The sequence below is a fragment of the Callorhinus ursinus genome, unplaced genomic scaffold, assembly GCF_003265705.2.
Source record: "Callorhinus ursinus isolate GAN/ISIS: 27379988/994484 unplaced genomic scaffold, GSC_fseal_2.0 scaffold20, whole genome shotgun sequence".
NCBI classification, from domain to species: domain Eukaryota; kingdom Metazoa; phylum Chordata; class Mammalia; order Carnivora; family Otariidae; genus Callorhinus; species Callorhinus ursinus.
Window position 1 is genome coordinate 27,471,300 of NW_027397082.1, and position 22,596 is coordinate 27,493,895.

The following is a 22,596-nucleotide window of genomic DNA, read 5'->3' on the forward strand; positions in this document are numbered from 1 at the left end:
TATATGTGTACTGAATGACTGTGGACAATATATTTATTATAAGACATACTTGTTCTTATTTCTTATTGTCAAAAAGGTTTACAAAACCTTGTTGTATTCTGTATGTTTAAAAAAAATGTACAGCTTGATTAAGACAGAAAAACCATGCTTATCTCACTTCCAGTTAGTACACTGGGAGACAAAACTAATAGCTGGCGTAACGGAGACATGGTCCGTGATGCTTTTGCTGGCCCCAACTGGAAGCAAACCATGAAGATGAAATATATAAAGTAAAAGTGAAGTCCTTCATACAAGAGTAAAATCTCTGTAATTGAACAAAGGAAGGCAACCTGACAGCAGTACATGGGATAAGGAACAGAACAGTCCTAAATACAAAGCCCCGGGCCTCCAGACCTTCTTGAAAGAGCATCTGTGGAAGCAGTCTGGGAATCTGTAGGTTTCCAAACTTCTCAGTGGTTCTGATATTCTGACAACTTTGGGCTGGAGATTCCAGTGGATTTCACCTGTGAGGGAGGATTTCTCATGGAAATGGTGTGCTAAGTGTGCAGACCTTTTTCAAGCCTAACACTTGCCAAAGAGTAATTCTCTCCTGTTTCTTTTACCTCCTAACTTACTATTCTATAGCAGCAAAACTCAGGAGAAGCCATTTTGCTGAAGAACCATTACCTATAATTTCTGTAGAGTTAGAATGGAAGACAGGCAGCAGAATTCATTTGCGTTCTAATCCTTCTTTATGTAGATTATAATTGCCTAACCCTCTTTTTCTACAAACCTCTTCTTTAATAGAGCCCCTGTTGTGAGTTGCATACATTTCTCAATTATATAATACTTTGGTGCCTTTGTCTCTGAGATTTACTGTATTTTAACATTTGTATCCATTTTGAAGTTAAATTCTGAAGGCTTTATAAGCACCCTGCTTTCTAATTAATACTGAGCACAAATGATCATAAAATGTACTGTGACAAATATTAACCATGCATATTAGGGAATTTTCAGAATCAATCTAGATTACCCCCCCCCGCCAAAGGTAAGATTTATACTGTACGAGAGAATAAATTTATACTATTTGAGAGAATGAATGTATAATTTGAACAAACACTTCCCTGAATACTAATATTACTTTATATACTAATTACGGGATTTTAAATGCCAGTAAGTTCTGTTTCCTTTGTGTGAATTTATGAATGTAATAATACACTTTTGGAAAGTTTATCAAATAAAACAATCTGAGATTTAATTATTGGCTTTTAAAGATTTTATGAACCAGGTCATCTGTATTGCCAAAATCACTTAGGTGGCTTAGAAATCCCAGAATTCTCCCTAATCTTTTATTTTATTCTCAGAATTAAAATGAAATTAAAATGATGTTCTTTTCTTTTTTACATACAGTTAACAAAAATTAGAGGGGCGCCTGGGTGGCTCAGTTGTTAAGCATCTGCCTTCGGCTCAGGTCATGATCCCAGGGTACTGGGATCGAGCCCATGTCGGGCTCCCCGCTCAGCAGGAAGCCTGCTTCTCCTTCTCCCACTCCCCCTGCTTGTATTCATTCGCTCTCTCGCTATCTCTCTCTCTAATGAATAAAATAAAACCTTAAAAAAACAAAAAACAAAAAAAATTAAGCATAGAAAAGTCCCAAGTCCCCCCCAAAAATTTAAAACTACTCAAATCTCCCATCCAAGTACTCAGGTCATGATCCTGGAGTCCCTGGATCGAGTCCCACATCGGGCTCCCTGATCAGCAGGGAGTCTGCTTCTCCCTCTGACCCTCCCCGTTCTCATGTGCTCTCTCTCTCAAAATAAATAAATAAAATCTTTAAAAAAAAAAACCCAAAACTACTCAAATCTCTCCAACTGAGATAAAAGTGCCATTCATATTTGGTAGGTATTCTTCTAGACATCTCAGTACACACACACACACACACACACACACACACACACACTCATATAAACACCTAGTTTTACATAAAAAGATTAATACAATATATGACGCTCTGTTACTTGTCTTTTAGGACTAGACATTGTTTTCGCTCCCCTTTTTTGTGTTTTCATGTCAGTAAATAGATACGTATGTCATAATTTTTAATGGTTACATTATACATCTACATCCATATCTGTATCTTTGTATACATGCATATGTACTCAACTTTAACCTCCTATTGATATTTACACTGCAGCTTTCCCCCTCTACTATGTGTTAATATCCTTGCACATTAATCATTTTGCTTTTGTACAGTTATATTCTTAAATTCCTAGAAATCTGATTGCTGAGACAAAAGGTAAATTTTGGTGTATATTCCTTACCAAACTGCCCTCCAGAACTTTGATCCAGTTGCAACACCCACTAGCAAAATAATAAAGAGTGTTTGTTTTTTCATACTTTCTCAATATTGGCTTTTGTCTTTCTTAAAAATTGACAAATGCCCAAAAATCATTTAAAAATTTGCATCTCTCTGATTATTAGTGAAATCGCACATATTTCCAAGCGCTTTTTGGATGTTCTTATTTCTTCTTTGTTTAATTGCTTCAGTATTTTTATTGGGATGGTTGTCTTTTTCTCATTGACCTGTAAGGGATCTGTGAATATTGAGATATTATTATTTGGACTTGGAGTTTGTCATTTGACTTTTAACTATGCACAAAGTGATTTTTTATTTAATAATTTTTTGTTATGTTAATCACCATACATTACATCATTAGCTTTTGATGTAGTGTTCCATGTTCATTGTTTGTGCATAACACCCAGTGCTCCACGCAGAATGTGCCCTCTTTAATACCCATCACCAGGCTAGCCCATCCCCCCACCCCCTCCCCTCTAGAACCCTCGGTTTGTTTTTCAGAGTCCATCGTCTCTAATGGTTCGTCTCCCCCTCCGACTTACTCCCCTTCATTCTTCCCCTCCTGCTATCTTCTTCTTTTTTTTTTCCTTAACATATTTTGCATTATTTGTTTCAGAAGTACAGATCCGTGATTCATCAGTCTTGTACAATTCACAGTGCTCACCATAGCACATACCCTCCCCAATGTCTATCACCCAGCCACCCCCTCCCTCCCACCCCCCACCACTCCAGCAACCCTCCGTTTGTTTTTTTTTTATTTAAAATTTCTCCCTCTTTTTTTTTTTTTTTTTTTTTTTTTTTTTTTTTTTTTTTTTTTTTTTCCATCCACGTCGTTGCAAATGGCAAGATCTCATTCCTTTTGATGGCTGCATAATATTCCATTGTGTATATATACCACTTCTTCTTTATCCATTCATCTGTCAACGGACATCTTGGCTCTTTCACAGTTTGGCTATTGTGGACATTGCTGCTATAAACATTGGGGTGCACGTACCCCTTCGGATCCCTACATTTGTATCTTTGGGGTAAATACCCAGTAGTGCAATTGCTGGATTGTATGGTAGCTCTGTTTTCAACTGTTTGAGGAACCTCCATACTGTTTTCCAGAGTGGTTGCACCAGCTTGCATTCCCACCAACAGTGTAGGAGGGTTCCCCTTTCTCCGCATCCCCGCCAACATCTGTCGTTTCCCGACTTGTTAATTTTAGCCATTCTGACGGGTGTGAGGTGGTATCTCATGGAGATTTTGATTTGGATTTCCCTGATGCCGAGCGATGTTGAGCACTTTTTCATGTGCCTGTTGGCCATTTGGATGTCTTCTTTGGAAAAATGTCTGTTCATGTCTTCTGCCCATTTCTTGATTGGATCATTTGTTCTTTGGGTGTTGAGTTTGATAAGTTCTTTATAGATTTTGGATACTAGCCCTTTATCTGATATGTCATTTGCAAATATTTTCTCCCATTCTGTCGGTTGTCTTTTGGTTTTGTGGACTGTTTCTTTTGCTGTGCAAAAGCTTTTTATCTTGATGAAATCCCAATAGTTCATTTTTGCCTTGGCTTTCCTTGCCTTTGGTGATGTTTCTAGGAAGAAGTGGCTGTGGCTGAGGTCGAAGAGGTTGCTGCCTGTGTTCTCCTTTAGGATTTGGATGGACTCCTGTCTCACGTTTAGGTCTTTCAACCATTTGGAGTCTATTTTTGTGTGTGGTGTAAGGAAATGGTCCAGTTTCATTCTTCTGCATGTGGCTGTCCAATTTTCCCAACACCATTTGTTGAAGAGACTGTCTTTTTGCCATTGGACATTCTTTCCTGCTTTGTCAAAGATGAGTTGACCATAGAGTTGAGGGTCCATTTCTGGGCTCTCGATTCTGTTCCATTGATCTATGTGTCTGTTTTTGTGCCAGTACCAAACTGTCTTGATGATGACAGCTTTGTAATAGAGCTGGAAGTCCGGAATTGTGATGCCGCCAGCTTTGGTTTTCTTTTTCAAGATTCCTCTGGCTATTCGGGGTCTCTTCTGGTTCCATACAAATTGTAGGATTATTTGTTCCATTTCTTTGAAAAAAGTGGATGGTATTTTGATGGGGATTGCATTGAATGTGTAGATTGCTCTAGGTAGCATTGACATCTTCACAATGTTGATTCTCCCAATCCATGAGCATGGAACGTTTTTCCATTTCTTTGTGTCTTCTTCAATTTCTTTCATGAGTATTTTATAGTTTTCTGAGTACAGATCCTTTGCCTCTTTGGTTAAATTTATTCCTAGGTATCTTATGGTTTTGGGTGCAATTGTAAATGGGATCGACTCCTTGATTTGTCTCTCTTCTGTCTTGTTGTTGGTGTATAGGAATGCCACTGATTTCTGTGCATTGATTTTATATCCTGCTACTTGACTGAATTCCTGTATGAGTTCTAGCAGTTTTGGGGTGGAGTCTTTTGGGTTTTCCACATACAGTATCATATCATCTGCAAAGAGTGAGAGTTGGACTTCCTCTTTGCCGATTTGGATGCCTTTGATTTCTTTTTGTTGTCTGATGGCTGTGGCTAGGACTTCTGATACTATGTTGAATAGCAGTGGTGAGAGTGGACATCCCTGCCGCGTTCCTGACCTTAGGGGAAAAGCTCTCAGCTTTTCCCCATTGAGAATGATATTCGCTGTAGGTTTTTCATAGATGGCTTTTATGATATTGAGGTATGTATCCACTATCCCTGTACTCTGAAGAGTTTTGATCAAGAAAGGATGCTGTCCTTTGTCAAATGCTTTTTCTGCATCTATTGAGAGGATCCTATGATTTCTTGTTCTTTCTTTTGTTAATGTATTGTATCACGTTGATTGATTTGCGGATGTTGAACCAGCCTTGCAGCCCAGGGATAAATCCCACTTGGTCATGGTGAATAATCCTTTTAATGTACTCTTGGATCCTACTGGCTAGTATTTTGGTGAGAATTTTGGCCTCCATGTTCCTCAAGGATATTGGTCTGTAATTCTCCTTTTTGATGGGGTCTTTGTCTGGTTTTGGGATCAAAGTAATGGTGGCCTCATAAAATGAGTTTGGAAGTTTTCCTTCCATTTCTATTTTTTGGAACAGTTTCAGGAGGATAGGTATTAATTCTTCTTGAAATGTTTGGTAGAATTCCCCTGGGAAGCCATCTGGCCCTGGGCTTTTGTTTGTTGGGAGATTTTTGATGACTGCTTCAATTTCCTTAGTGGTTATAGGTCTGTTCAGGTTTTCTGTTTCTTCCTGGTTCAATTTTGGTAGTTGATACATCTCTAGGAATGCACCCATTTCTTCCAGGTTATCTAATTTGCTGGCATAGAGTTGCTCATAATATGTTCTTATAATTGTTTGTATTTCTTTGGTGTTGCTTGTGATCTCTCCTCTTTCATTCATGATTTTGTTGATTTGGGTCATTTCTCTTTTCTTTTTGATCAGTCTGGCCAGGGGTTTATCAATCTTGTTAATTCTTTCAAAGAACCAGCTCCTAGTTTCGTTGATCTGTTCTACTGTTCTTTTGGTTTCTAGTTCATTGATTTCTGCTCTGATCTTTATGATTTCTCTTCTCCTGCTAGGTTTAGGCTTTATTTGCTGTTCTTTCTCCAGCTCCTTTAGGTGTAGGGTTAGGTTGTGTATTTGAGACCTTTCTTGTTTCTTGAGAAAGTCTTGTATTGCTATATACTTTCCTCTCAGGACTGCCTTTGCTGTATCCCAAAGATTTTGAACAGTTGTATTTTCATTTTCATTGGTTTCCATGAATTTTTTTAATTCTTCTTTAATATCCTGGTTGACCCATTCATTCTTTAGTAGGATGCTCTTTAGCCTCCATGTATTTGAGTTCTTTCCAACTTTCCTCTTGTGATTGAGTTCTAGTTTCAAAGCATTGTGGTCTGAAAATATGCAGGGAATGATCCCAGTCTTTTGGTACCGGTTGAGACCTGATTTGTGCCCTAGGATGTGATCAGTTCTGGAGAATGTTCCATGGGCACTACAGAAGAATCTGTATTCTGTTGCTTTGGGATGGAATGTTCTGAATATGTCTGTGAAGTCCATTTGGTCCAGTGTTTCATTTAAAGTCTTTATTTCCTTGTTGATCTTTTGCTTAGATGATCTGTCCATTTCAGTCGGGGGGGTGTTAAAGTCCCCCACTATTATTGTATTGTTGTCAATGTGTTTCTTTGCTTTTGTTATTAATTGCCTTATATAATTGGCTGCTCCCATGTTCGGGGCATAGATATTTACAATTGTTAGATCTTCTTGTTGGATAGACCCTTTAAGTAGGATATAGTGTTCTTCTTCATCTCTTATTACAGTCTTTGTTTTAAAATCTAATTTGTCTGATATCAGGATTGCCACCCCAGCTTTCTTTTGGTGTCTATTAGCATGGTAAATGGTTTTCCATCCCCTCACTTTCAATCTGGGGGTGTCTTTGGGTCTAAAATGAGTCTCTTGCAGACAGCATATGGATGGGTCTTGTCTTTTAATCCAGTCTGATAGCCTGTGTCTTTTGATTGGGGCATTTAGCCCATTTACATTCAGGGTAACTATTGAAAGATATGAATTTAGTGCCATTGTATTGCTTGTAAGGTGACTGTTAACTGTATATTGTCTGTGTTCCTTTCTGGTCTCTGCTGCTTTTAGGCTCTCTCTGTGCTTAGACAACCCTTTTCAATATTTCTTGGAGGGCTGGTTTCGTGTTTGCAAATTCCTTTAGTTTTTGTTTGTCCTGGAAGCTTTTTATCTCTCCTTCTATTTTCAATGATAGCCTAGCTGGATATAGTATTCTTGGCTGCATATTTTTCTCGTTTAGTGCTCTGAAGATATCATGCCAGTCCTTTCTGGCCTGCTAGGTCTCTGTGGATAGGTCTGTTGCCAATCTAATGTTTCTACCATTGTACGTTACATATCTCTTCTCCCGAGCTGCTTTCAGGATTTTCTCTTTGTCTCTGAGACTCGTAAGTTTTACTATTAGCTGTCAGGGTGTTGACCTATTTTTATTGATTTTGAGAGGGGTTCTCTGTGCCTCCTGGATTTTGATGCCTGTTTCCTTCCTCACATTAGGGAAGTTCTCTGCTATTATTTGCTCCAATATACCTTCTGCCCCTCTCTGTCTTTCTTCTTCTTCTGGGATCCCAATTATTCTAATGTTGTTTTGTCTTATCGTATCACTTATCTCTCAAATTCTGCCTTCGTGATCCTGTAGTTGTGTATCTCTCTTTTCCTCAGCCTCTTTATTTTCCATCATTTGGTCTTCTATATCACTGATTCTTTCTTCTGCCTCATTTATCCTAGCAGTTAGTGCCCTCATTTAATTGCACCTCATTAATAGCCTTTTTGATTTCCACTTTGTTAGATTTTAGTTCTTTTATTTCTCCAGAAAGGGTTTCTCTAATAACTTCCACACTTTTTTCAAGCCCAGCTAGTATCTTTAAAGTCATGATTCTGAACTCTAGGTCCGACATCGTACTAATGTCAGTATTAAGTAGGTCCCTGGCAGACGGTACTACCTCTTGTTCTTTTAGCTGAGGTGTTTTTTTTCGTCTTGTCATTTTGTCCAGAGGAGAACAGATGAATGAGGGAACAGAATGCTAACAGGTTAAGAATGTCTCCAGCAAATATACTGTATACAAATCAGAAAAGACCTGAAACCAGGGGACAAGAAAGGGAAAGAAAGAAGAGAGAAAAAAAAAAGAAGGAAAAAGAAAAAGATAAAAACAAACAAAAACAGAACAAAACAAAAAAAAAAACAGAACATGATCAAATATGATCAGACTAGTGCATAGATCAGTGCCACACACTAGCTTATGGGCATAATTTGGTCTGTTAGAAGAAAGTGCCTGCTAAAATTTTAAAGGAAGAAAGACTTATATATGTACAAAGTAAGGGTTGGTACAATGAAGGGATGGCAGATGACTGTAATGATGAAAATTATAAAAGATTTTATAAAAGGAATTGATAAGTTGTTTTTAAAAAGAAAGAAGAAGATTTAAAAAGAAAAAGAAAAAAAAAAAGAAAAGGGAGAGAATGTGATCAGGCAGGAAAATAGAACAAAGCCATACACTAGTGATTTAGGGTATATTTTGATCTGTTAGAAGAAATTGTATCTGAAAATTTTAAAGAGAGAACAACTTATATATATATGCCAAAAATAAGGGTAACTACTATGCAGGGATAAAAATATGACTCTAAAAATGAAAAATAAAAAATGTTTTTTTTAAAAAAGGGATTGATAAGATGTTGTTTGAAAAAGGGAAAAAGAAAAATTCAAAAAAAAAACAGTTAAAAATTAACTTTGAAAAACTAATGAATCATGGTAAAAAAGCCATGAATTCTATGTGCAGTATTCCCCTAGCGCTGGAATTCTCCCGTTCTCCTTGATCGGTAAACTTGGTCTTGGCTGGCTGTTGGTGCTGATCTTCTGGGGGAGGGGCCTGTTGCCGTGGTTCCCAAATGTCTTTGCCGGAGGTGGAATTGCCCGGCCCTTGTCGTCTGGGCTAAGCAAGCTGCTGGGGTTTGCTCTCAGGAGCTTTTGTTCCCTGCAAGCTCTCGGTACAGCTTTGGAGGATGACAGTGAAAATGGTGGCCTCCCAATCTCCGCCCGGAGGAGCTGAGAACTTGGGGCCCCGCTCCTCAGTGCGCCCCCAGAGAAAAGCAGTCACTCCCATCTCCCCGGTCTCTGGCCACACTCCGTGCTCACCCGGCCTGTGACTGAGCCTTTCTCTCTGGCACCTGACCCCGTGCGGAGTCTCCAAACCCAGCAGATCCCTGCGGTGCGCTCCTGCGCCGCTCCTCCCAGGGGAGGAAGGGGAGTCTCCCCGGCTCTGCCGCTTGTTGTGTCCCTGCTGGAGGAGCAGTGGCCCGACTGTCACCGATCACAGTTTATGGCCACCCCGAGCTGAGAGCCCGCGCCTCGGCTCTGTCTCTGCAGCCGGCTTCCCTGCTCCGATACCTGGGAGCTCTGCCGCACTCAGGCACCCCGGGTCTTTCTGTGACCCCGAGGGTCCTGAGACCACCCTGTCCTGCGAGGGTTCCACCCCCTGCGTAGCCACTGCAGCGACGTCCCTCAGCGGAGCGGACTTCTAAAAGGTCCGATCTTGTGCTCCGTGGCTCTAGCACTTGCCAGAAGCGGCCGGCGGAGCCCCTCCCCCGCCGTCTATCCTCCCGAATATCGCCTCGGATTCACTTCTCCGCACATCCTACCTTCCAGTAAGTGGTTGCTTCTCTGTTCAGAGAGTTGTTGCTACTCTCCTCTTCGATCTTCTGTTGAGTTCGTAGGTGTTGAGAATGGTTTGATCCCTATTCAGCTGAATTCCTGCGACCAGATGAAATCCAGGTCTCCTACTCCTCCACCATCTTGCTCCGCCCCCTGCACACAGTGATTTTTAATTTAAACTAAATGTCACTTGTTTTTGTGTATAAAATTTTTGTCAAAAATTTAATCACTATGTCATTTTGTAGTTTTAAGCTTTTGTATCACAGTTAAGAATGAGCATTGTCCTTCCAGGATTGAAGAAATACTTCCCCGTATTTCCTCATAGTAGCCTTAGATTTTAACTTTTTTACACGATAATCTTTGATCCATCTGGGATTTATTTTTGAATAAGGAGAAACATAAGCCAGTTTTATTTTTACTTACCCCAATTGCTAGCCAGTTGTCAGACTTCAAGAATACATATACCATTTTACTACTGATTTAAAGTGACTCATTTTCTTATATTATTCCCTTATATATTTGAATCTGTTTCTGCGCTGTGTTCTATTCAATTGACCTATTTCTGAGTCATTATTACTGAGTTTTTGTTTCTGTGGCTTTATACTATTTTTTTAAATAGAATAAGTATCTCTTCAATTTTCTTCTTTTTCAGATTTTCTGCTTTTTCCATATTTACTTGATGAACTAAAAATCATTTGATCAAATGAAGAAAAGTCCTGCTGGAATTTTCCAGTAGAGTTGTGTATTAGTTTTAGATTAATTGAGGGGAAATTGGCACTTTTATAACACTGGGTTGTATTTTTTAAAAATTCCCTATGGATTCAAGCATTCTTTTAGTTCTTTCAGTAGGCCGTGGCATTTAAAACATGTTCTTCATGTAGGCCCTGACATTTAAAACATTTATCTAGATATTTTAATTCCTTGATTGTTGCTGTGAATAGAGTTACTTCCTTTCATAATATTTCTAATTGTTAATTGATTTTTAAAAATGTGTTGACTTTTGTTTATTTTTTTATTTCCAGACACTTTAATGAACACTCATGCATTTTTAAAAATCATCTTTCGATTGATTTTAGCCTTCAAAGGTCTCACCAGGTGGTACCCAGGAAACTACAAAAGTAACTCTACCTGCCTTACTGTAGGACGTGACTTGATGCAACTAGATAATGGAGTCTAAAATAGGAGTTTATGGAATATAATTTATACATTCAGGAAGGATCAAATACGGGCCGACCCACATCACTGAAATGCAATATAAGTCAGACTAAGTACATTAGAATATGAAAAAGCATGCTGCGCTCATGAGATTATTTAATATTGTGAGATGTCCTTGGGTACTCAATTAATCTCTCAGGGTTAATCTTTGTGAATTCCATATTATTTATGGGAGCAGAAGAGAGGCTGGATTTAATTAAGCCTGAAGATGGAATTCCCTGTTTGAGTAAAGAGTATGTGAAGGATGGAAGGGAAAACTGAACGGATTTCCTCAAGAATAGTTTACGAGGTTGTGAATTCCAGGCTTGCTAATTTTTTTGTATAACCCCACAATTAAAATATAACTTTTCTCATCCACAGTGATCCTCCTTCCTCCTTCCAGTAAACACCAATTGCCCTAAGGACCCACATCCCGATCCCCCCCCCCCCCCCCCCCCGCCGTAAGTAGGTGTAAGATGGTCTCACAATGCCATCTGGTGGCCACTTGGGGAACTGTAGGAACTGGTCTCTGTTAGACCTCCTGCCTTGGTTGATATCCAGGAAGCTAGATCCAGGCTTGGGAACAAACAGCTTGTGCCTGTGGCTACAGGCAGAGAGAAGATAATCAAAATCCAAGTCCTGGCAAAGGCTTGCTGGGGGGAGCTGGGAAACAAAGAAGGAGCCAAAAGGCTATGTCCATCCACAGGAATTGATAGAGAACAAATACGAGATCTGAAAAGAGAGGTCTGCAAAGCAGTTCCAGCAGGAAAAGCCTGAACCAAAGCAAAAAAAAAAAAGGAATATCTCAGGGCAGGGATCAAATTAACCGTATGCTTCCAGTCAGTTCCAACACCTTGCTTTAGGGATTTCCTCATTTACCGGTTTGTGCGTGTGTGTGTGTTTTAATTTTCTTAAAAATTTTCCCACAACACAAAACTCAGATAATTTTAGATAATTCCCCAAACAGCAAAGTCTACTCTGCATTTCCCTTCCTTGCTCCCTCTTTCCTCCCTCCTTTGCTCTTTCCCCTTCCTCTTCAGCTCTAATTCTTGTGTTCTCAGAAGAACCGCCCTCTTTCTCATCCTTCATTCTGTTTGGGAGCCAAACCTTCATCCTAGTTATACCTGATAAACCTAGGGATAGTGCTTGTGAGTCAGCTTGATCGAGGAAGGGGATCTAGAGGTTGTGAAATGAACCCGCGCCACCGACACCTGAATCCTTGGAAAGAAGCGGGAGCCCCTTCCACGCTACCACAAGCCGCAGTCCTCCCGTTCGACCCAACGTGATTACCCCAAGCACCTGGCTTCAAGATTTGTGTCTCTTTTATTCATTGCCACATCTGCAGCTTTTAAAACAGCACCTGGCATACAGAAGGAGCTCAATTAATATTTGTTGAAGGAATGAATAAATATTCTCAGTGAATAGGCAAATGTGGCTGATTCCTTTTTGCTAATATTTCAATTTTGCCTTGTTGTAAGTGCTGCAGTGATGCTAATTTTCATGGTGAAAGTATGATTTTTTGACTTTTGTGGGATAATTTAAGCAAAACATGTGAGGCTATTTCTAGCACCAAATAATTATTTTTAAAGTTCCAACCCACCAGCTGAGACACTTCCAGAAAATAACCTGTTGGTAATTTGGGGGCTCTCTACCTTTCCTTTTCCTGTGTTAAGACTGTATCTTTTATATACATCCATGAAATGAAAAAAGCAACAAAATGACCAGCTTTTACCTGTCTTGGCTTCTTACGGGCTCTTTGCATTCTCCCCAAAATAGAAGCTAAGACCATTAAATACACAGAGAAAAAAACAGATTTGGAAAGCTGAAAACCATTAAACATTTAGCAAAAACATCTTGCTGTGCATGTTTTCTGTTTGCTGAGTCTCTTCTGCATTGGAAATCCTTGATAAGAGAGACGGAGAAATATTTATTCTCTATGTAGAGCTAAGCACAGAAAAAACATTGGCTTTACCTCCTATTTTTCAGAATTGTGCCCCTTTTTTGTGATCCTTCTCAGGAGAGGAGAGACGAGGTAGGCTGTTTTTATTTTATAGATTCTTCCGACATTACTCTTGTGTGAGAATTTTCTGGGCATAACAACAACAAAAAAAGATTACTTGCTACTTTCCATTCCAGAGCCCTAGGATTTCCTTAATATCTCACAAATGTCTGTGATCTTAAAGAAATGCTCTTGCTACCGTGCAAAGGGGAAGTTAAAATGAATTGAAAGCCTGTCTGAATTAAGACAGCCTGGGAGATCAGTGGGTGTATAATATCAGAGCGTGGTAGACCTTGGTTAATTTGTGAGGATGTGTCACCACATCCCGCGTCAGGCTTGACATTTTGTTCCTGGCTGATTTCCGTGGCAGTGGTCATGGGGGGGGAGGGGGAGGGCGGATGTTTAACCTTTGGTTCACTGCATGGAATCGGAGAGGCTGCGAGGTTCAAGAAGAGCATGGCCTGGCATTACAGACAGAGGGCTCCGAGGCCAAACACCGGCAGTCCCTCTAGCTAAGTGTATGACCTGGACAGAAGTAGGTAACATCCCAGAGCCTTAGTTTACCTCTCTGTAAAATGGGCACTATGAGGCCTCCCTAGAAGGGCTGTCCTGAGGAATGGAGCTGCTGGGTGGAAAGCTGGCTGCTCAGGAGTGATCACAGAGTCACATGCCCGCTTTCCATTTGACCCCTAGGTACCTTGGGATCACAAGGCCGCTCACGTACCCTGTGAGGCAGAACGGGAAGTGCATGGCGAAAATGATTCTCTCCGTCTGGCTGCTTTCGGCCTCCATCACCTTACCCCCGCTCTTCGGGTGGGCTCAGAATGTGAACGACGACAAGGTGTGCTTGATCAGCCAGGATTTCGGCTACACCATCTACTCCACGGCGGTGGCGTTTTATATCCCCATGTCCGTCATGCTGTTCATGTACTACCAGATCTACAAGGCCGCCAGGAGGAGCGCCGCCAAGCACAAGTTCCCTGGCTTCCCCCGGCCCGAGGAGCCGGACAGCATCATCTCCCTGAACGGCATGGTGAAGCTCCAGAAGGAGGTGGAGGAGTGTGCCAACCTTTCGAGATTCCTCAAACACGAAAGGAAAAACATCTCCATCTTTAAGCGGGAGCAGAAAGCAGCCACCACCTTGGGGATCATAGTCGGGGCCTTCACCGTGTGCTGGCTGCCCTTTTTCCTCCTCTCCACGGCCAGACCCTTCATCTGCGGCACGGCCTGCAGCTGCATCCCGCTGTGGGTGGAGAGGACATTTCTGTGGCTGGGCTATGCAAACTCTCTCATTAACCCTTTTATATATGCCTTCTTCAACCGGGACCTGAGGACCACCTACCGCAGCCTGCTCCAGTGCCAGTACCGGAACATCAACCGCAAGCTGTCGGCTGCAGGCATGCACGAGGCCCTGAAGCTCGCCGAGAGGCCCGAGAGGCCCGAGTTTGTGCTGTAAGGTCACCTATCACTATTTTCCTTTTATCCCCAACCCCCACCCCGCCCTTGCTATGGAACCTCTCGGAGCGTATCCCAGAGGGCTTCCTAAATCCGTAGGCAGCTTATTTTCTACTAAGCAGAACAGATTCGAGTTCAGGATACTCTAGACTCCAGTCCTCCAGCCAACAGAGTTCCCAAAGCCAAAGTCAGGCACCTACCGGGCCTGGAAGACAGGACTGATGTGTTGAGGAATTGCAGTTGGTGTGATGCCTAAGGAAGGTGGTGGTTCCCATCCGTTTCCCGTAAACAGCATCCAAGTCATGTCCCCTAACTTGTCCCATTCTTGTAACATTGTTATTTTCATTGCTATTAACTCTTATATCCAGTGAAGCTTTTTTGATGCCCTCATCCTTTGCTGATAAAGTCGTTTGAGGAGGGGAGCAGATTCACACGGGCTTAAAGCAAGCAGCCTGAGACAAAGGAGAGTGGCTAGCATGGGGCTGTGCCAGGATGAAGCAGGTGTTGAAAGCTGCAGAGCTTTGAGGAAGCGCTGCCCACCTTCGGAGGAGACAACCCCTAGTTGCTGAGTCTGTCTGGGAGGCCTCTGCATTTCCCGGAAGCAGTTGCAGTAGGTGCTGGGATCTGAGGGCCAGTGGTGGTAAGGAACGTGGGTTTCACATGCAACCCACTTGCTAGTGAGTTTGGCATGGTAAAGATGGGGATGATAGAGTAATTAGGGTTGTCAGCATGTCGCACCCCGATTTTGCTTTAAATCTGAGGCAGAGGCAACATCTTCCTGTTTGAAAGCTGTTTGAGGGCAGAGAAACTGGAAGGAGAAGATGGAAGGTGCTGGTGGGAGAGGGGGAGGCACTCCTCTTCACTGGACCCGGTGGGAGGGAGCAGCCAGAGAACCGTGGGCTGCCTGTCAGCCAGCTTGTCCGGGCCCTTCATTTGACAGAAGAGGTAACAGACCTGGGGACTAAGGCGGCCCCCAGTGAGCTAGTGCACCCCTAGGTCTAGCTCCCACCTCACCTGAATTTTACTTCTATAAATTCTTTATATATTAGATTCCTTTATGGGTAACAACGGTGTCAAAGGACACCTTCCTGCTTCCAGTTGTCCCAGAAGAACAGCCCTGCTCCAGGCAGACACCAAAGTGTCCTCACGGATCACAATAGACTCCAGAGGCTCCAAACCTAGGATACCCACCAGATGACTCCGAAAACCTCTAGGAACTCAGCGTATTCTCTAACTTCACCAACATAGCATCCAAGGATATTTGCCTCTGGGTCTTTAGCTAGTATGGAGGCTTAGGGTATTGTCTTCCTGTTAGTTTAAGATAGGAGTCAGCAAACTTTTACTCTGAAGGGCCAGACAGTAAGTGTGTTTTGCTAAGTAGGCTTTGCTAGTCATAGGTCTCTTGAAACTACTCATCTCTGCCTTTGCAGTAAGAAAGCAATCATCGACACAAGTAAGCAAATGAGCATGGTCATGCACCAGTAAGACTTTATTTACAAAAACAAGCTGCCAGTTGAATTTGGCCCACAGGTCATAGTTTGCTGACCCTTGGTCTAAGAAAATGACTGTCCTCTCATTACATCTCACGCTGTTTCATTTATAATTATTGATTTTATTTATAATTAGCATACAAAATCATTTGGAATGATTGGCCTAAATCTCCATTAACTTCAGGAAATTTCCAGTGAGAGAATTGGAATAACTGCTGTTTTAAAAACTCGATACCAGGCAGCTTTCTAGTCACTTTCAATGTGGGAAGACTTCTTTTGAAATTCTTGCTTGTAAGTGTGCCACGCATTGAGAAGGATGCAGAAAATACATGATGTCTTTCCTGCCCCGCATGTATTTCTGTTGGACAGTCTGAAGGTAGACACACACGCATGCACAGTCACCCTTTTCATAATGAGATCAAAGGAAAGGTGGAAAAAGGAAAAGGAAAAATCGGATTCAAAGCAGAGGAAAACAACTCAGAGCTTACCCTAAGCCTGATCAGGGACGACCTTAGAGGTTATGGGCTCTAGTACATCTCTGAAAGTAGTCAAGCATTCGTAGCTAAAGGAGAGTAGAAACAGCATCCGTGTAAAGGCACCAGTGTGGGGCCTTCTGCAAAGGACGGTCAGGCTGGCGCTAAGCTCTGGTATGGGGCAAGCTATGGAGATCACAGTGCAAAGGTAGAACGAGATCAAGTTGTAAAGCCTCCCCTATTCCAGCCCCAGGAATTTGGGATTTTAGGGTAGACAAGAGTTGGTTTTTTCCCCCAGGGGACATTTGACAGTGTCTAGAGACATGTTTGGTTGTCGCAGCTGGGGGAGGGGAGGACCTACTGGCATCCAGTGGACGCTGCTCAACGTCCCATAATGCAGGGGCAGCCTCCCCCCACAACAAAGAATTACCCCACCCCAAATTCTATAATGTTGAAGTTGCAAAACCCTAAAACGCTAATGTGGACAGAAGAGAGCCATTGGCTGGATCTCTGCAAGTAGGAGAATGGGAATCATCAAAGTGACAGAGACGGATCCGGGGGCACCAGGTGAGATGAGTCAGAAGGCAGATGCTGGAGGTAGAGTCTCTTCAGTGGCTGGTGTTCTCCAGAAACATTTGAGGCCTGCTATGTACAAGGCATGACACCGGGCATGTTGAGGGGTAGAAAGATGAATAGGTGACTGTCCTTGCTTCTGGAAGCTCACAGTCCCAGTGGGCTGGGGTGGGGAAAGATGTGGCGGTCGTGGTTAGTGAAAGCCTAGTAATCCGAATATCCTCTACTTGCATTCCAGTACATACCAGCTGGATGACCCGAACAACTCCTCACTCTCCTGGAGGCTCTGGAAGAACGACTGGTGTCTAATCCAGAGCTCCCAGCAAACTTCTCAGCATCCTTTGCCCCCCCGACCTGTCTCTCCAGCGCCTACACTTCTTGGCCAGCCTACAGATGCGAGGTTCCTCCCTCCGGTCTCTCCAGCCCTTTCCTCCCTCTCTGGCTGCTTGGCTTCTAATCTCATTCACTTACGCCCCTAACTCTGCCTTCTTGGCTCTATTTTTCCCTCCTACATGATAGTTTTCTTTCTTTTCCATGTAAATGCTCTACTAGACCATGTATTGCTACTTCCAAATATCCACCCGTTTCTTCCCATTTTCTTGATCAGCGTAGTGAGAGACTCAGGAGCCCAACAGGCACTTGGGTAGGCAGTAGATGGAGAGAAAAGGCTATGTATGCCCACCGGGTAATTTTAATTCAGTTCTAATTTATAACCTCTTTCACCTTTTCACAAGTATCCACATCTGGTAATACAAAACCAAGTGTGATAACGTGATACAAGCAGGGATTCTTGTGCTTTTCTTTTTAATTTGACAACCTCATTTATCGAGTTGCTTTTGATTGCCATGAATTGTTTTTAAGTGTCACATTGTGATTTTTGTTCTTTGACACTGTTATTGTGAGCAATATAGAAAAACAGTTTTGGGGGCGCCTGGGTGGCTCAGTCGGTTAGGCATCTGCCTTCGGCTCAGGTCATGATCCTGGGGTCCTGGGATCGAACCTCGCGTCGGGCTCCCTGCTCAGTGGGAAGTCTGCTTCTCCCTCTGCCACTGCCCCTCTCCCCGCTCATTCTCTCTCTCTCTCAAATAAATAAATAAATAAAATCTTGTAAAAAAGAAAAAAAGAGAAGCCGTTTTTAAAATACTTCCATATAAAAGAATTTCATGAAATTGTTTTGAAGTAGCTCTCCCTTCACCTCTCCCTTCTTCTCCTTGGTGATCATATTGCCTTTCTCTTCACAAAGCCTCTCATAATCCCGGCTGATTGCAGTGGTGAGTGGTAGCAGAGTGACCTTGGGTTCCTTTTATGAGTTCTGTCAATCTGCTGCTCCAGGCTTTGGGCTGAAGCTTTGGAGCTCAGGGTGATTCTACCTTTTCTTTATGGAAACCAGTGGTTAAAAAAAAAAAAAAAAAAAAAAAAAAAAAATTAAAAGGAAATGGGTCTTAGTGGAAACTGGGAGGAAGCACCAAGGCCCTGAAGCTCTGGGTCTCTGTGCTGGGATGTTGCCTTAAAGGCAGAAACAAATAACATGTTTGGTATTTCATGGATTCCACTCCCGCCCCCCTCCCCAATAATATTTTCCTCATCATTAACTAGATGTAATTCAACTCTTTGTTTTTATTAAATCATCAATTAGTAATAATCACAGCTTGTTTGCTTTGCCATTGCCTGCATTCTAACTTTGTAATATCTCTTTAAAATAGGCAGGCAATTGACCTCTCTTGTTTTTTCGAACATATTTTTTTTTTTGTTTTCTGAGCAGATACACATAACACCAAATAAAATCAAGCATTAACAGGGGCACCTGGGTGGCTCAGTCGATTAAGCGTCTGCCTTCGGCTCAGGTCATGATCTCAGGGTCCTGGGATGGAGCCCTGTGTCCGGCTCCCTGCTCAGGTTTGAGTCTGCTGGAGATTCTCTCTCTCTCTCTCCCTCTCCCTCTGCCCCTCCCCCTGCTTGGTGCTCATGCACTCTCTCTATCTCAAATAAATAAATAAAATCTTTTAAAATAAAAATCAAGCAGTGCAGATAGGTATATGAGAAAAATAAGGCTTGGGGGAATGTCTTAGGAAAAAAACTATCCATGGTGCAAATCAGAAAGAAGGTGATATTTGGAGTGGGCCTTGAATTTAACAAGGAGGGATGGCAGGGGCGGAAGTGGAGTTGGGCCTCCTCAGAGCAGATGGGACAGCATGGACAGAGGGGCGCAGATGCGGTTGGAGGCAGATAAGGAACCTGGGGCAGGTCTTCAGCAGTGCCTGGAAGCTGGGTTGAGTAGAGTCAGTGCAGAGGGCCAGGTGGGCGGTGTGGGTTGGGGGTTGGGGGAGAGATGAAGCGTTTTGAGTAGGAGTGAGACCAGGGCAGTGGTGTAGACGGGTTCACAATGAGAGAAAGGAGATGGGTTAAGAGACCAATATGAAGATGAGGTCTCCTGCCGTGAGGGCCCACATGAGGAGGGTGGCATTGAGGGCAGGAAAGAGCCAACGATGTCTGAACATTTGGTAGTGTACTCGCAGGTGGGTGGTGAAGGCAGGGGGGCCGGGGAGGGGTTCAGTCCATTCCATGAACCAATGTGAACAGAGCAGTGCTGAGCTGCAGAGAAGAGCAGTGTCTCCTCTGTGCTGAGACAGTTGGAGACCCCAGGCTAAGACTAGGTGGGGAGCATCATCAGAGACACAGCTGTTTCCGGTGCCCACTCCCACAAACACAGGAGCCTGGAGCTGTGGGTTTGAGCCGCAGTGTGGTGCTTCGCTTTAGGCACCATCCTGTGAGGTGACAGACAAAGCAAGAGATGGTGTCTTATGGAAAAACTGATCCTGGTACCGGGAAAACCCCTCTATCCAGTCTTGAGAGCCAAGTGAAAGTAGGACTGTTGTTGGGATGGGGAAGCAGAGCCTGGGGGTGCGGGTGCCAGGCCCTGGAACCTCAACAGACCTAGGTCTCAAGCTCGTGGATAGTGTTTGGTAAGTGGAGTCCTGTGAAGGTGCAGAGTTAGGGGACTGGATCTGGAGGGAATGTGGCTCTACACCAAGGAGAAAGAGACTTTCCCTCAACTGTTGGCCAAGAGTTCTCCATGACTCATGCCGCTTCTGAGTGTGGGAGGGAAGGCAGGGAGGGAGATGGGGTTTTCTGGTCTTTGTACACATGTCTTTCTATGATGCACCCTCCTAGGCTTGAAGGGAAGAACACTTCTCATGAGTAGTCATCGGTACTCTTTTCGTGTGGGGCAAGTGCAGCAGTATTTTGCAAGGATTTTTGAGAGTGGAGCCATTTTTGGCTACAGCTGTATTATAAAAGTGAATTTCTAAATGGGTCAGCTGGGGCTGATTTGCAAATATATTGAGGCCCAGGCAACTTAGAGACATGATAAAATTTATGAAAAGAGCCATAGCACTCTTTCTTTTCTTTTAGAGAGCTCACATAACCCCTTAGAAGCCACAAATGATTCAAGTGACTGAATTCTGTAAAAATTAAATCCACCCACCACGAAATGAAAACTCACATTTACGGTCCTGCCAAATCATTTTCTTGTCTTCTCTCTCTCTCCCTTTCTTTCTCTCTCTCTCTCTCTTTATAGACAGAACTCTGACTACTGTAGAAAAAAAAGTCATGATTCATGATCAAAAGTGGAATAATGGAAACGAAATCAACAAGGCAAGACAGAGGTGGCAACAGAACTCAACCATTTGCTGAGGCCACAGAATGGAGTGCGGCTTGTCCTTTCCTGGGGTGGCTGAGACGTGACAAGCAGGGTTATCTGTTGTACAAATCATATTGTGAGGGAGATGGTGACCTCTCATCTTTTTCTGTGGATCAGTGCTGTTGTGTGCCAGGGAAAATAGTTTTCCATTTAAGACAGCCAGATCAGCTCTGCAGTGCGCACACAGACAGAACTGAGTCCCAGAAAGGAAACCGTTTCTGGTGCTTTGTGTACGTCCAAGCCCCTACAAATGGAAGAAAGTTCCAATGCACACTTCCCATGCTTCCAAGTCTAGGCGTTGTGGTGAATATTCAGGAATCATTCACAAGACGGAATGTATTTTGTGGCAGGACAGAAGGGTGTTTTTCCAAGCAAACTGTGGTTAAGCGTAGTGTTGAATATGTTGCATGTCCGTGTTAGAAAACAGAATCCCGTCATCAGCTAATACAAATGATGTCCCAGAGCAATGTCTGGTTAAAGCTTCTGTCAAATAGTTTCGCTTCTTTGCAGGGTCCCTGTGACTTCCCCACCAATGTACTTATCTTTGTGAACTCATGTATTGTTATGGTATAACTCAGGAACAGATCTCAGGATGGAGAGAAACATAAAACCTGAATAAAGCTTTTTCTTGCACTCACACTTCTTCTGAAGGGTCCTGAGAGATGAGGGGTGTTCCTTCGGTGAGGCTTTGTACCTGGATGAAGAGCGAGCGCCACCGAACTGGGCTGTATACCAGCATGGTTGTGGGCACAGAACTTTTGGCACGATGATCATGTTCACACAGATGCAGTGGGCTCCTGGGCTGGGTGATAACCGTGTGTCTTTGGGGAGGAAGTGTGGAAATAAGGGGGTTTCCATGGAAGGTTGTGATGCTTTCAGAGACAGAGCATCAACATGTTAATTCTTGGGCAGTGTTGTATTGAAGGGAATTGTGTGACTCGGGGGTCACCTGGGCTGCTACTGGGAAACACTCAGAACACTGTTCTCTTCCTTCAGGAGGATTTGTTTTCGTGTTCTCTGTAACCTAAATCAAATGTGTGCCTGACCGATTCCATTCTTCTTCCCTCTCCTTCCCCAAAGTAGTAGACGATAGGGCAGGTAAGGAACCAGAAGAGGCCCCTTTGCAGATAGTATTTTTCGTTTTTAAGGTACAAGGAATATGTAATGAGACAGGAAGATGGTGGGTTGGAAGAGTACCTCCAAGGGGCGAAAGTGAACGCAAAGCTTTGTTTGATAAAAGAGAACTGACAGAGAAAATTATTTTCCTATAAGAAATGTAGCTGTTCTCTTCCAGGAGAATGTGGAATTCCAACGTGGGTTATGGATTTCTTCTGCTTTCACTGACCTTGCATCTTACCAGACACAGGAACGGTCTGGAGGGGACGTGGGCGCTGTCCTCTGAGACAAAGCTTGTACAAATTCCTGAACCATGGATTTGCTGAAGTGACTGTATATACTTATATTCATAATTTAAATGATTAATTCTGGTCAGATAAATGTTGTTACATTTGAAAAATGTTTTATTACATTACATCAAATAAAGTTTATTTGTAGCTGTAATAAAGCAACTTAAGTAATGATTTTTAATTGAAGGTCTGCTGTCATGAATATTGCTCTACGTAGAATAGCAGAAGGCCACGTTTTGTATGTTTTGCTAAAATTCTAACAGGTAGTTAAGACCATCTATAATTCATTCACTGCATTTCACTGTGAGGATTTATCCAGCTCATAACTTTTTTTTTTTTTTTTAAGAATGATTGTGCATTCCTTGACTTGATTAGTGGGCATTTATTGGGCTTCTGCCACATTCAGCACTGTGGACATCGAGGGAACAAAGATGGGTAAAGCAAGTCCTTACTTTGAAGAAGTGTGCCATCAGAGAGAAGGCAGACATTTCTCAGAAATGCTCGCCATATCATACAGTGAAGGCTGCGGCAGTGTGTAGGGAATGTCCTGTGTCTTTCCCATAGTAGAAGGCAAGGTGTTGTGGTTAATTGGATTGCTTCAGGTTTTTAAATGGGTTTGTTTAATTTTTTTATCATGACCTTAGTTATTCACATTGGCTCTTTATCATGCCTGACTCGAATGCCTGGTTACTGAACTCTCTGCCTTCTTCTGGTTACAGGGGCGGGATGGTGTGCGCTGTGCGTTACCAGCAGAGCCGCCAAATGAA

The 22,596-nt window shown here is 42.8% G+C and overlaps 1 protein-coding gene across 4 annotated transcripts in view; it reads left to right on the forward strand.

Moving 5' to 3' along the window:
- Positions 1–22,180, forward strand: part of HTR7 (5-hydroxytryptamine receptor 7) — a 79,610-nt gene extending 57,430 nt beyond the window's left edge. The window contains exons 2-3 of one of the 4 annotated variants that reach the window (XM_025880921.2): positions 13,426–14,189; positions 20,301–22,180. In XM_025880921.2, coding sequence (XP_025736706.1) covers positions 13,426–14,188 — 763 coding nt within the window. In that variant the 3' untranslated portion in view covers position 14,189; positions 20,301–22,180. The other 3 variants (XM_025880920.2, XM_025880919.2, XM_025880922.2) reach the window with 3 other exon arrangements.
- Positions 22,181–22,596: the final 416 nt, after the last annotated feature.